The sequence below is a fragment of the Zosterops lateralis genome, assembly GCF_965231275.1.
Source record: "Zosterops lateralis genome assembly, chromosome: 25".
NCBI lineage: Eukaryota > Metazoa > Chordata > Aves > Passeriformes > Zosteropidae > Zosterops > Zosterops lateralis.
In genome coordinates, this window is record NC_139785.1 from 4,712,995 (window position 1) to 4,730,851 (window position 17,857).

Below are 17,857 nucleotides of genomic sequence, written 5' to 3' on the forward strand. Positions count from 1 at the left end.
GTGAGGAACTGTGTGAGGAACACTGGCAGTGTGAGATTAGTTTCCTCCTCTGGGCACACACAGATGTGTCTGCACGGCCCCAAGGTCTTGGTGCCCTCAGTTGCTCTTTGAGGAGATAAATTGTGGTCTGTGGGTGTCTCCAAAGGAGGAAATTTATTGAAATTTATTGTTGATGCTCTGATGTGAGTGGCAGGGTGGAAATCAGGGATCTCAGTGTTGGGGAGCAGGGACAGGACAGGCAGAAGGTTTGGAGCTGCCTTACACCACTCATGGAGCAAAGATGTGGGGACAGGACCCTGTTTCTCACAGGGAGAGAAAAGTGGAGCCCGTCCCCCACAGGGATGTGCATCAACAAGTGGATGCAGGGAAACACGCTGGGTGGGCGAGGATGCGCTGCTCTTGAGGGGCCCTGGGGAAGGCTCGGGGGGTGCGTGGTGCGAGAAAAGCCCCCTCTGCAGCGGGGCTGAGGCGGGTGAAGGGTTGGGGGGGGGCGGTCCCTCGGCTGGTGGCAGCCCCGGTGTCTGTGCGGGAGCGCGGCGCGGCGGGGGTTAATGTGCGTGTCCTCCTGCGCATCCCGCCCCGCTGCCGCCCTCCCGCCCGTGTGCGGGGCTCGGGCCGTGCGGGAGCCGAGGCTCGGGCAGCGCTGGAGCCGCTGCCATGACAACCCCGGGGATGCTGCCGGCCGGGCCCGGGGCGCTGCCGCCGCCCCCCCGCGCCCCCCCCGCCCGCCGCTGAGCCCAGCCAGGGGCTCCGGGATCCTCCGGGGACATCGCCTGCAGCTCCGCGGGGAAGTTTCGATCTTGCGACAGAACCGGGATTTTGGGGAGCTTTGTTGGGATTTTTAATTTTTTTTTTTTGTATTTTTTTTTTTTTTTTTTAATTTTTCCTTTCCCTCTGTGATTTAAACAAAAGCTGAAGAGCCGGAGAACAGCCCAGCCCCGGCCCGCTGTGCCTCCCCCCGGTGCCGATGCCGCCCTCCCCTTCCTTTCACAGACACTCACGTTTCCTCCGTGGGTTATAAACTTTTGATGCCAGATCTCCGCAGCGCCTGCCCAGCTGCAGCTGAAAGTAGCGTCTCCAGCAGCCACACATCTGTGACCTTCATCTCGTGCTCCGCACCTTCTCCTCCTCCTCTTCCTCCTCCTCCCCCCGGCCCTCCCGTCCTCCTCCCTCGCCCGAGGACAGCGGGACTCCCTCCGATGCCGCTCGGCAGGCTCAGCGCTCGCAGCCAGCCTTGCCGGGGGCTCTCCTGATCTCCGTGGAGCTCCGCAGCGCTCGCCCCGGTGGTTTTGCTCCCCCCCATCCCTCCTCTCCACCCGCCCCTTTCCCCCTTTTCGCCTTGTCGGGTGTGTTTTTTGCCTGTCGGAAAAGTCCCCGCTGCCCAGGATGGGGGTCGGTGGGTGCTTGGCCCTGCCCTGGAGGTGCCTGGTCGTCCTCTGTCTCAGGCTGCTCTTCCTTGTGCCCGCAGGAGTGCCCGTGCGCAGCGGAGATGCCACCTTCCCCAAAGCCATGGACAACGTGACAGTGCGGCAAGGGGAGAGCGCCACGCTCAGGTAGGAGCAGCTGCGATGGAGCCTGGCGGGGGTCGGGGGGTCCTGCTCGCCTGGTGGCTTTTGGGGGATGCTCTGTGCCCTCTGGTCCTGGGACCAGCTGGAGACTTTGCAGGTGTCCCAGGGGTTTGATCCCATGGCTCAGGGGACACTGTGGATGGCACCTTGTCCCCATGGCGATGGGGACACTGTGGATGGCACCTTGTCCCCATGGCGGTGGGGACACTGTGGATGGCAGCTTGTCCCCATCGCGCAGGGGATGCTCTGGATGGCACCTTGTCCCCATGGCGGTGGAGTCACGCTGTCGGAGCGGTTTTGGAGGGGATGGATGTGCCGGTGATTTCGGGCTGCGGGCGCCCGGCGAGGAGCCGACACCGGGGTTTGGGTGGCAGACAGTGAGTTAGCGCTGCCTGACACTCCCAAAGTTGTGCCCGCGCGGGAGGGGAGAGGGCTCCGTGCTCCAGGCACCGGGCTGGGCTGCGCTGCCAGCAGCTTTCCGCGGCTGCGGTGCCTCCGAGGTGTCAGCGATTGCCTCCATCACTTTATAGTCTCCGCACGAACCCGTTAATATCAAATCAATCTTTTACTCCAGGGGTGCATCTTATGAATTCTGATGGATGCTTTCCCTTAACGCTGTTTGCTGTAGGAGAAACGCTGGGATGCAGATGGGTCACTCCTGTGCCGCGCAGCACAGCCCGAGCATCCCTTCCCTTCCCTCAGTGAGTTACAGGTGTACGCGGTGCATTCATTGCCCAGGTAGCGCAGGAACCCTCCAGCTCCACGGGCATTGCAGCAGCGGGGCCAGCCCAGCAGGGACCAGCCCAGCCTGGTTTTTGGAGGGCAGTGTGCAGGCAGAGCGTGGCTCGGGTTTTGGGTCGTGCTGTGCGCGTTCCGGGCAGCCCCAGCAGGACCAGAGATGGTTAATCCAAGCCTCATATGGGACTTGGAGAAGCAGCTGGGGCAGGAGAGCCCGGAGGAGTTTGTCTGTTTTTCTGCACCAGCGAGCAGCGTGTGCCCCTCAGCCGGGGCTGGCTGGCCCCTGGCTCAGACCAGGAGGAGCAGGGCTGCAGCACAGAGCAGCTGCTCTTCCCAAGGCCAGGCGTGGGGATGGCACAGGCAGAGCCTGTCGTGCTCTGTGAGAACAGCCGAGGCTCGGGGCTGTGGAGATGGTGCTGCTGGAGCAGAGGGTGCTGTGCTCACCTGGGCCGGGCAGGTTTTCCGTGCCTGGGGTGGGTTTTGTAGGGAGAAGTGTTTGGTGGTTATGGGAATCAGGCTCTGGCTGGAGGCTCTGTGGGTTCCAGAATTGCCTTTCTGCCCTCTTCCCGTCACGGCCACTGCCCAGACTTCGGGGTGCTGTCCCTTTTCTTTGGTCCCTGCCGGGGACCCGCTGGGACACGCTTGTCATCGCTCAGTGCGCCCGGGGGATGTGGCACAGCTGGAGAGCAGAGGGCTCTGTCTCCTTGTGCTCTTCCTAATTGAACTGCAATGATGATTAACCTGAGCTGTGTGAGCAAGGCAGTTTAAAGAAGGACAATCCCCCGGAGAGGTGCCTTTGGCCCTGGCACTCTTTTCCTCGCTGTCGGAATTTGTCTCCGCGGTGAACTGTGGGGCTCTGGGGCTCTCGGGGGCGATGCTGGTGGCGGCCAGAGCAGGATGGGTGCCTGTGCCTGCTCCCTGGGGAGCCCCTGCAAGTCCAGCCGAGCCTGCTGCCAGCAGAGGGCTGACTTGGATCTCCTTTTTCCTTTTTTTTTTTATTTTTTCCTTTTTATTTTCCTCCCCCCCCCCCCCCCCCCCGCCCCGCCTCTTATTTTTATTTTCTTTTTTTAATTATTATTTTTTCCCTATTTATTTATTTATGTCTAAGCTTCTGTCCCCTTTTCTGTGCTGTTTGCAGGAGGGGATGTTTGTGAAGCAGCCCTGGAGTGATGGTGGGAGATTTCAGCCTTCCCATAAGAAACTCTGCATCCCCCAAATGCTGACACTTATGGGAAGCCCCTGCCCCAAAAGCACCTGGTTTTACCCATTTCCCCCCTTGGAATCTGCTCATGCCCAGGCTCTCCAGTGCATCTTTTCCATGCTCTTACCCCCTCCCTTCTTCTCCTCAAGGCCAGCAGGCAGGTTTCTGCCTCCAGCTCCCATTTGCTCCCAGTCTGCTCCATCTTTTCTTGCACTGCTGTTTCCCAGTGGCCCTTCCCTTCCCTTCCCTTCCCTTCCCTTCCCTTCCCTTCCCTTCCCTTCCCTTCCCTTCCCTTCCCTTCCCTTCCCTTCCCTTCCCTTCCCTTCCCTTCCCTTCCCTTCCCTTCCCTTCCCTTCCCTTCCCTTCCCTTCCCTTCCCTTCCCTTCCCTTCCCTTCCCTTCCCTTCCCTTCCCTTCCCTTCCCTTCCCTTCCCTTCCCTTCCCTTCCCTTCCCTTCCCTTCCCTTCCCGTTTCCCTGCTGCTGTCTCTCTGCAGCCTCTGGGTGGCAAGGAGTTTTCCATCTTCCCTTGGGATCTGGAGATGGGCAGGGAATTGCAGACACCAAGCCCAAGAGGTGGCATCAGTGAGGGGTTGAAGGCAGGAGGACAAAGGTGGAGCACCTTGAGGATGGGGCTGGTGTTTATCTGCAGGTTGTGCTTTCCTATGAAGAGCCAGGCAGGGAAAAGTGCCCTGGGAAGTCTTTCCCAGTGAGTGGTGTTATTGCTAAATGGTGTTTTCTCCTGTGCACCCACAGGAGGAGGTGGTGGTGTCCTCTGCTGTCCTCCCCACAAATGGTGCTTTTCTTGGGGCTCAGACCAAGGAGTTGAGCTTGGAAAAGCTGAGAGCTGTATTTCCAGTGAGTAGCTCCTGCAGAATTAGCCCCAGTCCTGCCAGGTCTGGATGGCCAGGTCCTTTCCCTCATCCTGGTCATGAGACGGGCTGAGCCTGCACATCTCCCTGGCTCCTGCGGGGTTGGTGGAAGCTCTTTGCTTTCCAAGATCAGCCCTTTAACGACCCCTTGAACTGCAGAAAGGAGCTCGGAGAGCGAGCAGACCTGCGTGAAAGTGGTGGAGGAAACCTGGAGGCTTTTCAGGCTGCTTGTGGGTTTCCTGTATTGGATTTTGGGCTCTTCCATTTCCAGCTCTCCACCCTTTTTCCGAGGGAGGCTCAGCATAATCCTTGCAGAAACTCAGGCTCCACCTACAGGCAACTTGCAGGTCATCTTAGATCAGCAACAAATAATTTCTGTTTTTAACAGAGATTGTTGGTAATTCACTCCTTTTTATTGTAAGAACAAACAGTTCCCATAATACTCAGGCACCTTTCCTCTCCCGGGAACTAAAGGCAGCATGGAAATTCTGTGTACTGTTAAAAATAAAACCAAACTGCCTCTTCCCTGAATCAGGAACGCAAAACTCAGGTGTTGAGATATCAGGAGTAACTCACGTTATCCACCAGTTTGGGGCATGAAATGGAACAAGGAGCACACTGGGAACCACCAGGGATGTTGGAGATGGTCACTTTTTAATCTCCCAGCTGGGATTTGATGTGGAAACAAGGATTAAGTTCCTGCATTTGGGAAGAATGCCATTGAGTCTTGGCTTTCTCCACATGCTGCTTGTTGGATGTGTGTTTTAGGGTTGCTGTGGTGGCATCACTGGCAGGCCAGGGTTGGCCAATCCCAATGGGTTGGTCCTGCCTGGAAACCTTGTTTGGGTTTTATCCCAGTGGTGGAAGCATCTCCATGAAGGGGAAACTGTGGCCAATATTCCCACGGTGTTAAAATGGGGATGGGAACGGGATCGTCCCGCTGTGCCGCTGGCAAACCGACCTTTACAGCAGCCATCAGTACAGTTCATAAAGACATAAACCACCAGCTGCTCAAAATTTCAAGGCTTTATAGTTTTATCTGTATTTAAGAAATATTGTTGGGGTTTTTTTTAAGAGAGAGAGTGTGCTTTAGAGGTTGGAGGGATTATCTGGGAGATGGAGTGTGCTGAGTTTTCTCTGTGGCTGTCACCACAGGGACACCAGGATTTAAGGAGGCCCCTCTGTTGCTCTCATCTTCAGTTTCCCCATCTGTAAAATGACCCAAGAGCAGTGGCTTATCAGTGATGATTAGAGGAATACTCATAGGTGATGCTAAGGCAGGTATTATTATGCTTTTTTCCAAACTAAATAATACAGAGCTGCTTTATCTCTATATATAAGGGCAATTTTTCGAGTCAAATCCCCTGGGCTTGTTCTGCTTCTGGTGAACCCACGGCCTCTCCCCCTGCCTGTCCATGAAGGAGACCCAGAAGTCAGGATGGCTTTGCTCCTTCGCATCCGAGACTCCGTGCCTGGCTGTATTCCGTCAATTAGCGAGTGTGAGAACAATTCCAATTAAAAATAAAAAGCCCGAATAAAACATCATGAGATGCTGTTCCTCCATTTATTTTTGCAATTATAGTTTTAATTATTTCTGACAATGCCGCTTTGATTCTTCTTCTTTTTTTATTTTTTTTTTCTTTTGGTGTAATAACCTACGACGAGACCTCAGTAAAATACAACCAGCAGGAGCAGGACCACAGTCTCCAGGCATAGGTCTGGGAAGTCAGGAAATCTTTTTTTTTATTATTATTTTGCCTCTTTTTCAGTCAAACCGCTGATATTCCGTGTACCTACCTGTTAATGGGGGTTGTGACACTCACCTGCCGCCCTGCAACAGCAGCCACGGACCAGGCAGAGAAAAGAAACGTTAATGCAGCCACGTCTCTGCTGTTAAATCCTTGCTGGGGAGCGGGGAAGAGAGTCATTGCTCTTTGTGTGAAAATGCTAAAAGCGTGGGGATTAGCGCAGAGCAGATTAGTGAGGACTTGCTCCATTGCTGCCCCTTCCTTCCCCCCCCTCTCTCCACTCCTGCCCAAAAAGTTTTCTGGAGCAGCTAAATATATACCTGCCGTTTCCAAGGTAGAGCTCTCTGCATGGCAGAGCTGTAATTGGCGACTCAGGGAAATTACAGCCACGGATTCTGGCATTTGGATCCTCCTGGCTGGCATAATAATTTCTCCCTAGGTAGCTGGTATTTAACTTGTCTTATCTGCTCCTGATAGTTGTAATTACAGTGCCCGCTAATTTCACTGAATATTGCAGCCGCTGGAAGGGTGGTTGGAGAAAGGTCAGGGGGTTGCAGGAGGGCTCCTTCCTCCCCAGCCTGCTGCACCAATGATGCTGCCAAAATGCAAATGCTGAGCCCATGGAGGTGGTACCCAATGGCCCTGGCCGTGCCCCTTCCCACCTTGGTGGGGCTGGAGCAGCCTCACAACCCCCGCCATGTTGTTGTCTTTGTTGGCATCAACAAACCAAATCAATCAATAAATCAAACCTTGTCCTTGTTGGTATTATGGAAGGATGTAGAAAGAGGGTTAAGTACTGGTGTCCTTCCCTGTGGGGTGAATGTTGGTCTCCAGCTCCTGTCGGGGCTGCCTGGTTTGTGTGAGGTCACTTCTTGGGTTGTGCAGTGAGGGGCTGTTTATCACTGATGTTGGTTGGTTGTGGGCTGGTGTTCCTCTTGTTTCATTATCGCTAAGGTTGGTTATCACTGATGTTGGTTGGTCCTGGGCTGGTTGTCCCAGAGGCTGGTGTTCCCTGTGGTTCATTGTCCCTAAGGTTGGTTGTCGTTGGTTGTTCCTCACGAGGAACACCAGTTCCTTGTGGTTCATTGTCCCTAAGATTGGTTGTTCCTGTGTTGATTTTTCCCTGAGAATGGTGCTCCCTGCAGTTTGCTCTTCTTGTAGCTGATTGTTCCTGAGATTGGGTGTTCCAGGGTAACTGTCACTGATGCCGGTGTTCCTTGTGGTTCATTGTCCTTGAGGCTGATTGGTCCTAGGCTGGTTGTCCCTGAGGTTGGTGTTCCCTGTGGTTCATTGTCCCTGAGGTTGGTGTTCCCTGTGGTTCATTGTCCCTGCAGTTGGTTATCCCTGAGGTTGGTGTTCCCTGCATTTAGTTGTCCCCAACACCAGTTGTCCCTGCTCCAAGTCCTGCTGTGCAAGGGGAAGATTCGAGTCTGGCTCTGAGGAGATTCAAGGCTGGCTTTGGGGAATTCACCTTCAGCCAGCAAGGCTTGGGCTGCTGCCTGTGCCAACCCCTCTCCTGCTGAGCCAGCACCAGGCAGGTTTTACGTGGGTGGAGGGCTGGATTCAGTGTCAGAGAGCTGGGGAATCCTGCTGACACAGGCTGGAACCACAACACTGAGGGTTTGCTGCAGAAAATGCTGGTTTGGAGAGCACAGAGAGCTGGTGGGGCTCTGCAGAGGGAGGAGGGGACCCTCACTGTCACACTCCCAGGGCCAGGACCGCCCTGGGAAGGTCCTCTTGTCTAGGAAAAAAAAAACTCCCAACCCCCACACGAAGTTTTTAAGCTCCACTTAGCAGAAATAGTTCCAAGTGGTGATATTTACCTCCCGGGGATGAGACTGAACTGTTGGTAATCCTGGCGCTATAGGGTACAGAGATCTTTTTGCAAGGATAATAAACTCCCTGGTAATAGCTGTCCTTCCCCTGGATCACGCACACTCCTCCAGGAGCTCAGGGCTTTGTTTCTGGAACAGGATTAGGTGTTAACGCTGCAAAACGAAACGGGGGCACAGTAGCTGTCTTTCACATTCCTGCTTTCCAAAGAGTTTCTCTGTTCCCTTGACTGCTCTCACAGTTTGCCTCCTCCTTGCATTCCTCAGCCCTAAACCACAGATGCTTTTTACAACAGCTGGACATATTGTTTTAAGTGATAATCTTTAGATACTGCAGCCTAGCAGACAGTTCATAAGAAATATCTGATTCGGTGACTATCACTTCTTCCTCTGTCCTTGTGAGCAGCCTTTGAGGGTTAGGATGTGCTGGTTTTTTTTCTTCCTTATTTATTTATTTATTTTATTTTTTAATGAGAAAAATAATTTCCCCACAGCCCCTGTCAACAATTTTTAACCTGTAATGGGTTGTTTACTGCAGGTTGGATTTGATATGTAGGTCTTGTCTTTCCTGGCAGAACCCTTCAAGTGCAAAACACTCACATTTTATATTTCTGTTTTCCTATGAATATTTCCCAAGATTTGCTTAAAATGAGTTGTTTCCATGACTATGCTCACTTGACGGACTTGTTCCTTGGGATACAAATGGGTCTCCAAGTCTGTTTCTCTGCGGAGGGGGAAGATAATGAGAACAACATCTGTTGTGGTGTTAGCTGTAAATTTAAGACATTTTTTCTCATCCTGTAAAAGATCAGCAAATTGTGCTGATGCTGATGAGGTACTTTGTGCCATCTCCACTGCTGGTGGGTTCAGAGTGGGGACACTTGAGGACATGTCACACATCTTGCTTTTTCTCCTCTTGGTGTGCCAAGGTTTGTGTGTGGTGCCGCCTCCAGGCTGGAGCTGGAGAGAAGAGGAATGGGACTCCAGAAGGGAGAAAGTGGAAGAGAAGAAAGAAAAGTTGGGAAGGGGGAAATAAAAATGTTAGGTGGAAGAAGGGAGTGGGTAAAGGTAAAACCAGGGCATTGCAAACGGTGCACCAAAGAAAAATCCGTGACTGGTAACTCTCAGTGTGTGAAGTTCATCATTGAGGGATGAGACCCTAAATTAAAGCCTGCCAGCCAGCACAGAAATGTGGGGGGCTTGGTTTCAGCCAGTTGGTACCCAAGTTCCAATGGGATAGTGCATCCCCTCACTGGATTTTTTTATATTTTCCCCGTGTGTGTGCATGTGTGTGTATATATATATATTTATTTATATAAAAATCTAACAAATTTCTAACCCATATAAATCCAATTACCCATGTTTTGCCTGCAGGGAGCGAGGGAGATTAATGTTTGGTATTTTGGCAGGAATGTAAAAAGAAATAGGTGGTAATAACAATGAAGGCTCATAAAAAGGAGCCGATAGTCGTGTCTGTGCCCGGAACCTGGCCGTAATTCTCCTGGGGATTTGTCGGCAGAGTGCCCTGCTCCCGTGGAGGGGCAGGAAAGAGCCAGGAGTGCTTCCTGGGCACTTGAGCATCCATCCTTCCAGTGAAGGTTCCATTAATGTGATAATAATAGAGGCTGATAAAGAGAAATGGTTTATGCTCCCAGGGCACCTTCTTGTGACAGATCCTGCTCTGTGTCGGGGCTCGTCGGAGCCACAGGAGAGTGCTCCTCTTTATCCCTGTTCCACTGAGAGGAGAGTACCAGGAAAGGAGGATGAACATGGAAGGAGAGGAGGGAGCTGAGCTCCTCTCCGCCCTCTGTGATAAGTCCGTGGTGGTGCTGGTCCCTGCAGGTCTGGCTTGGAGTGACACAGCCTGGAGAGTTTCAGGCAGGAGCTGGGAGTGCCAGAGTTGTGCTCTCAGCAGTTGTTCTCCACTCAGAGTCCTTTCCTGCAGTGTCTCATCCCTTCCCTCTCCTAAACCCAGGAACCTGAGATGCCTCTTCCTGCAGCTCTCACTCATGGGACAGGAGCTTTGTTGGAGGATCAGGAGTCACTGCAAGGCTGTTCCCATTTCATCATATCACTGCTTGGCCTTGTCCCTCGAGCCTGTGGCATGTCCCATGTGGTGCCTGCAGTCAAAGAGGCTGATGTGGCAGAATGCTACTGAGTCACAGCTTTCTCTGCACGCTGCTCATTGGGGTTTCTGTGGGGGCATCACTGGCAGGCCATGGTTGGCCATCCCAGTGGGTTGATCCTGCCTGGAAACCTTGGCTGGGTTTTATCCCAGCTGCAGTGCTGGAAACATCTCCACTGACGGGCTGCAGGCGCTTGAGCCGAAGGTGCCAACCAGGCACCTCCACACCCTCAGCTTCAACACTTGAGAGCCAGTCACCCATCATCCTCCCCTGACACCCTCTCTCTGGTGTCTGGGTGACTTCCCTCTGCTGTTGTTGTCCCCCGTGTGGCAGGTGGCACCTGTGCTGCTCCTGAGCTGTCACCCATGGTCATGTATTAATCATGGTTCAGATATTGTGTCCCTACAGCAGGTTCTGCCTTCTCTGCAGGCTTTGCATCAGGCTCCTTGCTCTCCGTTTATTACCACCACCAATTTTATAACCCACTTCATCAGATGAGGGTTTTTTTTTTCCCCTTTCTTAAAGAGCATAACCCATGAGCAACTCATCATTTCCAGAGAGGGAGAGCGCCGTTAGCGGGAGAGCAGGGGCTCCATGCTCCTACCTGAAATGAAGAGCCCGCTTTGCCGTGGTGTTGCATTTAATTCAATCAAGGCAGTTAAAGCCGAGATTTAAAGTGCTTTGTGTGATCACAGGAGTTGCTCTGATGCGGCAGCAGGTATAGAAGGAGAGATTGAGCCCGTTTCTGAGGAGACTCGGAGTAACTGTTGGCAGCAGCCAGGCCTGGGGCTGACTGCGGCAGCGGCCACGGTGGGAAGCTCTTAACATTCACAGCGCGTCCCACCTCTGTCTCCGTCACCCTCCCTGCTCCTTCCCCTCATCCCCGTATATTCCTTTAAGTAGAATTGATTAGTTTGCCTTTTTTTTTTTTTTTTTTTTCTTTTTTTTTTTTTTTTTTTTTTTTTGACTGGGGGGAGGGCTGGTTTTAATTAATATTCTTAACTGTATGATAATTGCACTGACTGGTCCCATCGCTGTCTGAGTCACCCTTTCCTCCCTTGTTCTTGCGGGAAGGCTCTTTGGACTTAATTAAAGTTAGGGATCCAGGGCTAGTGGGAACAGCAGGAGTCTTGCAGGGTTTTTGATGAAATGATTGCTGTGGGGGAAGCGGCTATTTCCTACCCAGAGCCATAGATTGTGATGCTGAGACAGTGTTACGACCGTCTGGTTTGGCCACCTGCTTTACACGGGCTGCTGCATCTCATCCTGCATTTCCCTGTGCCCACAAATCCCTCCTGCACACCCCAGCCCCTGTTTTGGGGTGAGAGGAGCCCAATTTCACCGTGTTGCTCCTGCTTAGAGACATCCCCTCCTTGAGGGAGCGTGTCTTGGAGAAACACTGTTTGAGCTCCCTGTAGGGAGCCTGACACCAGTAGGGTGTTGCAGGTCATGGTGGCGAATTTTGGAGGGATAATGGAAAAGCTACATGAACTCAGCAGATCTTTTTCATCTCTGGTTTCAGCACTGGTGCTCGCAGACAGCGCTGCCACCAGAGCTCAAATGCAGCCCAAGTGAGAGCTTAACAAGCTCCGAGAGCTGTCCAGAAAGTTATCCTGACACCAAGTGACAGACTCTCAATTGATATCCTCTGGAGACTTTAAACTCACTTCTGTGAGGTTTCCAAAGCTGGTTTTGTCTCATACCTGAAGAATCCTTTATCTGCTACGACGCCTCGCCCGCCTCGTCTCATTGCTCTTGGCGTTTCTTTGTTGCCTGCTGCAGCTCTGGTAAACTCCACTGCAAAACTATTTAAGAGGGGTTTCTCTCGGCTTTTGCTCAGCTCTCTTGCTGGAGTTCTGGTTTAAATCACCTGGGCTGATGCTGTTCCTGCTTGGCTCTCCAGGGAAGTGGCTGGGGTGATGTCAGGACAGCTGCTGCTCAACCCAGAGGGTAGGGAATGGTCCAGACTCTTGGGGAAGGGCAAATATAGTGGTTGGTATAGAAAAGGGAGAGAAACTATTGTAGGAATCGCTCAGCTTCCATCCTGGCAAAGCTCTGGAGCAAACAAGCAAAATTATTTGTGATCAGCTAGAACAGACAAGAAGCTGTGCCACAGCCAGCAGAGATTTGTCAAGGAGAAATTGTGTCAGACAAATCGAATCTCGTCTGTACCATGGAGTAAAGAGCCTGGTGGGTGGGGGGGAACAGGAGGTGCCTCAATGGTGACCCAGGCAAGGCTGGAGCTGCTGCCCTGTGAGTGAGTGGGAAACCTGAGGTGGGAATTGCTGTCTGGGATGGCTGTAAGGAAGCAGGCTGGGAGTTCTAAGGTTCTTCCCTTCTTCTGAGGCCCAGCCCAGTCTAAAATCTATTCCCAACTGGTAGGAAAAGCAACTTTTGCAGTATTTTCAGGGTAGACTAGCTGGTAACGTCCTGCTGGATGGCACAGAGAGCTTGGGGAGCTGACTTTATGTCCTGCATCTGCCTGTGCAGGAGTGTGCCTGTTCACAGTACCATTATGCTGCAGGACTGGCATTTTGGGATGCCACCAAGGACTCTGGAGGTTTCTGAAGTGGAGATGTGCAGTTGCTGATGTCCCATTCTAGACCCCATCCCATGGTGCCCCAAGTGGGAAGGTCCATGATGGAGCACATTGATTTTCCTTCCATTCAATGGGGTTTTCCGGCCCGCTCCAGGATGGGTGCTGGCCTCAATCTGCTGCCTCCTGCTGCCCTTTTTCTGTGGCGTTCCTGAGCAGCAGCACTTTTCCTCCTCTCCTTGCTGTGGGTGTCATGCTCCAGCACCCATCACAGAGCCAGCCATCTCTGGACCCCTTCCCCAGTCACGTCCGACCCATTGTGTACAAGAAAGGATTTTAAGAGGCAGCTGGGGCTTGCCCAGACTCAATAACTGAGGTTGGACACTCTCAGGAGTGCACTTGAGGCATTTTCCTTGATTTTGCTTTTATTGCCTGGTAAATCAGTGATGGGGCCAACCCATCTGCAGGAAACAGCTCCGTGCACTGAAAGGTGTTCTCCCTGCTCCATCTCTCTCCTAGCCCACCTCCCCGAGCTGGGAACCATCCAGGGTGGCCAAAACCAGATGGTCCTGGGCCTTGGGCTCCCTCTGGGGAAGAAACCCTGACATCTGCTCAGCCTCACTTGCTGAATCCTGTGCTTTCTCCTCCAATTGCTGAGCTTGCAGCGGTTTTTAAGACTGATGCTGCACTTAGCAGGGTGCTGCCAAACCCATGGAGTCCAGCAGGTTATTTCCCTTTAGAAGCCATTTATCTTTTCCCTTTCAGATCCCAGCTTCTGTCTCTCATCTCTGGTTTTATCTCTCATGTGGGGAGGAGCTCAGTCTTCCCAACCCTCCCAAATCACTGGTGCTGGGCATGGGGTCAGACCCCACCCTGGGGAGGAGAGGCAGCTCTGGGGGCAGGTGCTGTGGGAGAGGGGGTGGCAGGGCTCTATTGATTTTTTTTTTCCATTATTATTTAGGAAAGTTTGCTCCAAACTTCAGCTTCTTGTGCATGTCTTCCAGTTGGATGAAGCTGATCCATGGGCTAGTGGAATTCCAGAAGGTTCTGGGCTGGGGTTTGAAAGTTTTATTCCAGCAGGGATTTGACAACTTGTCTTTCTTTTTGGATGGGGGTTGCATGGAGGGGAAAGCTGAGGTGTAAAGTGTCATATAGGAGATTTAGGAGTGCCCTGGGCTCTGCCACCACCTCTTGCTTGACCTCACTTCACCTGAGGCTCCAAATTTCCTGACTTTTTGTTCCTTTGAGAGACTCTGAACTTTGCATGCTGACAAACATTTTGGACCTTCCCATCATAAACTTTCCTACAGTAACAACAACTCTTTCTCATTAAACACTAACTTAATAGAACAAGGGAATTGTTGTGTGATGGATATTAAACTTTAACAACTGTGTATATCTATTACCTTGCTGCTAAATCTTTATATGCCTTAAATAATCAATTGATATTTAATTAGCATACAGTACTATTACTGCCTTCCTAAATCTATAATGATAAACCAGGTTACAAGTTATTGGACGTTAATTACTATCTGATGATTAGAAACAGCAAGACATTTACCAGCCTCATCCCGGATATAATCCAGCGTGTCCGTGCACACTGCTGAGCCGAGCCACGCTCCCTGTCTCTTAATAATCAATGGCTGTTCAACATGCAATATTTGTCTAATTAGCACTAAATTAAATCCTCATTGACAACACTTCAGGGTAAGAGATCTGCATCGAATATGATGGATTAGACACGGAAGGGCTGTTATTGTAAGCAGGAGATGTGTGTGTCACTTGCTTTGCTTGTCATGGCTGGCACATGGCTCCCTGTGACTGTCAGCCCGCTCCTGGGGGGACGGTGATGGAGCGGTGCCTGGATGTTGGATTGACAGTCCTGGAGACCCTGTGTCTCTCTTTAATCGAGCTGTAGGCATGAGCAGCTCTTCCCAGCACCCTCCTCTGCTCCTCACCCATGGATGTACAAGTGTCTCCACCAGCAGGGTGGGTTTGGGTGGGAACAGGGCTTTTGGTGCCAGGGGTTTCTCTGCAGACAAAGGGTAGATCGGCTGCCATGGGAAGATGTTTCTTCTGCATTTTGTTTGCTTCCAGCAAACTTTTTTGGGAGTCTGTGCAGCCTCTGTTTGGGCAATGAGGGTCAGGGAGATCAGAGAGCTCCAGAATTGGGTTGTAAGGGACTTTAAAGCTCGTTTCATGTCCCATGGGCAGGGACACCATCCACTATCCCAATTTGCTCCAGCCTGGCCTTGGACACTTCCAGCGATGAGACATCCCCAACGCAAGACGTTTGCAGCCACAAATCTGAGCTCACAGCAGGGACACTGGGGGAATTCGGAGGGGTGTGAGGACAAGAGCAATCCCGAATCCTGGTGTTGCAAGGAGGAGCTCCCTCGGGAGCCACCGTCTCGCACGTGGCAGCCCCGCGCCGCAGTTTGTCAGCATCCATGGAAGCTGTTTGGCGAGAGCAGCGGGAAGGATTGCACAGCCGCCGGCTCCTTGCGAGACTCAGCCTGTCCTTCACACTCAGCGTGGATGTAATTAACTGTGCTGATGGGATGTTATGCCAACAGCAAAGCAGAAAACACCAGAAAATGAGTCAGGAGCGGTAGCGGGGCTGTTCGGCGCGGAGAGGCGGGAAGTGGCAGCCAGGCGTGCGGCTCGGCTCGTGCCATCCCTCCTGCAGCCCCCAACTGAGGGCAGGGTCTGGCTCTGGAGAGGAGCAGTGGAGCACAGAGAGCCTCCCTCAGCATCTGCCGAGGCTTTGCTGTGGCATTCAGGGGAGATTCACAGTCCCCAGGAGGTGTTTCTCTCCCTGGATGTGTGATGGATGTGTAACTTCAGCTCGCAGTTCCCTCCTTTCAATCCTTCGCAAGGAATCATTCTCCTTACTATGTCAGGGATGTTTCTCAGCACTGTTTTTTCTGTCTCTTCAGGGTTTTACAGGTGGTAAAACCTCCTGAAGCCTGAGCAGCTCCTTGGCTCCTCACAGGTCTCTCTCTGTCCCCCAAAAGTTCAGAACCTCACTGGCTGGGAGGTCGCCTACACTTGGCAGAAGCAGGGATGAGAAAGAGGAAATTTTTTTAAAGAAAGAGACCATCAATTAGCAATTGAAATTGTTCTTAAAAGAATTTGCCTATTCTGCAAGGAATGTTTAGTAATTGATAGCAATTTCTAGCAATTAAATACAAATTAATTTGTGCTACCGAGAAGCAGCTTATTTATGGCTCTGTATTTATGGGCACTCCTTCTCCTTAAAACCGTCATCGTTGCTTTTGATAAGTAATTAGAGTTTACTGAATAATTTCCCAATGTAGGTATGAATTTTAAATAATTTTAAATACCATGCAAGCGTTTCATTGTATTGCTGAGTGAGGGATTATTTATATTGTAGTAGGGCCTGGAGGCTGGGACAGGCACTGTGTGACTGTATAGCACAGAGATAGTCCCTGCCCAGAACAGCTTGTAGGGAGTTTTATGGCAACAACAGGATCATGAACGTGCTCTTCCAAGAAATAAAAGTTATTTGGAGTCCTGTGCACCTGTGTAGCACAGGCTGTAAACATGCTTCTCCTTCCTCTTCATTAGGGGGAAACAGTAATTCCCTGGTAGTGATAGTAATGGTTGATCACTCTGAAGAGGAGGGGCAAAGTCCAGAGCATCAGGGGGGGAACAAAACCCACGTATTTTGATTAGTTAAATTATAGATTATTTGAGCAACTCAGGATAGTGGAAGGTACGTTGCCCATGGCAGGGCTTGGAACAAGATGAGCTTTAAGGCTCCTTCCCAACCCAAATCATTCTGGGATTCTGTGTTTTGAAGTGACTTTTATTTGCTTTGTGGCTTTTCTAAGATGATCTCAGATCGTGGTTGCAAACTTTTAATTGTGTTCCTACCGCTCCACACACGCACTTCAGCTCTGTGCAAGGCGAGACCTTCATGCAATCCCATTTCCAGGACTGGCAGATTTGAGCAGAGAGGGAAAAGCAAGAAGTGGTGAGAGTTGACAGTGTGACACCAGACGTGGAGAGAGCTCTGGCCCAAAGAAGTTGGTTTTAAGAAAGCTGTGTCTTGTGTCCCAAGCACCTTCCATCAGGTGTGTGACTCCCCTCAAAGCATCCCATGGATGCTCAGCAGGGCAGAACTCATGTCAGGGATGCTGTGGGAGGGAGAGATGTCTTCTGCCGCCTGATTTACAGATGGGGAAGTCATCTTACAAATGCTGGAAGCAGGAGTTGGCCAGGCTGGAGGGAAGTGCTAATTAAAGCACATGGTGACAGCATCCATGCGAGGAGGATCCTGGAGAGAGGGAGAAAGCCAAGCCCGGAGAGCAGGCACCACGTTCAGAAGTGAGCCTGGGAGCTGGCAGCAGCAGCTGGGCTTGCAGTGCCAGGCAGGAGTACTCTCCAAAGCACAGACTTTATGCCCTAAATATATTTTCGGGATCCTGAGGTGACTGTTGCTTTTGTGGAGGGTTAATCTTGAGCCTGGGAACCTTGGAGAATTAAGTGTCCCACAGTGTTAATGTGTGGGGACAGCTTTGGGATTTACCACATGCACTTGTGTTATAGCTGACGTGCCCATGGGCTGTTTGGTACTTTGAGGCTGCTTGGATCCTTTGGAGCACCACAGAGGTGCCTGACCCCATTGCTGCTCCTGTCCCCTTTGTCACCTGCGGGCAGCAGGGTTGGCCCCCACCTCTGATTCAAAGTCTCTGCTGATCCTGCCTGTGGCAGCACAGCCTGTTCTGGCTCATTTCTGCCTTCATTACTGAGCTTGATTAAACGGTACTTGTACAGCCAAGGGTTGGGAAAACACACAAAGGGACTTTTCTACTCATCTGAGGCACTTGGATACCGTGGAGACAGATGCTGAAGGGAGAGGGAGACGTGGTTTGACATTGCGGTCGCGGTAATGAGATGTAACCCATTAGGGCAGTGTCCTTCTGGGATCCAGGTGCCTCCAAGGGAGGGAGAGGGCTCAGACAGAGCCCCAGGACATGGAAAAGGCTCCCTCTGAAGAAGGGAAGAATGAACTGAGGAGTTGTCATGTCTGAGGGATAGGCTTCTCTGGGTTTTGCAGAGGGTGGGGTTGGGAGAGAATGATGGTGAGACTGTTTTGCCCTCAGGTTCTCACGTCTGTATCTTGTTTTATAGAGTCTGTGTGTGCAGGCAGCGATATTATTGGCACTGTTAGAGCACACAGAGCTGCATTTAACCAGCACCTCCTGGGCTG

The 17,857-nt window shown here is 51.8% G+C and overlaps 1 protein-coding gene across 2 annotated transcripts in view; it reads left to right on the plus strand.

Annotated features, from left to right (window-relative positions):
* Positions 1-361: 361 nt before the first annotated feature.
* LOC310918999 (opioid-binding protein/cell adhesion molecule homolog) overlaps positions 362-17,857 on the plus strand; it is a gene marked incomplete at its 3' end in the record, with an annotated part of 104,682 nt that continues 87,186 nt past the window's right edge. For both annotated transcript variants that reach the window (XM_083878095.1, XM_083878096.1), the window contains exon 1: positions 362-1,553. In XM_083878095.1, the coding sequence (XP_083734221.1) occupies positions 1,387-1,553 (167 nt within the window). In that variant the 5' untranslated portion in view covers positions 362-1,386. The remainder of the gene's footprint in view (positions 1,554-17,857) is intronic.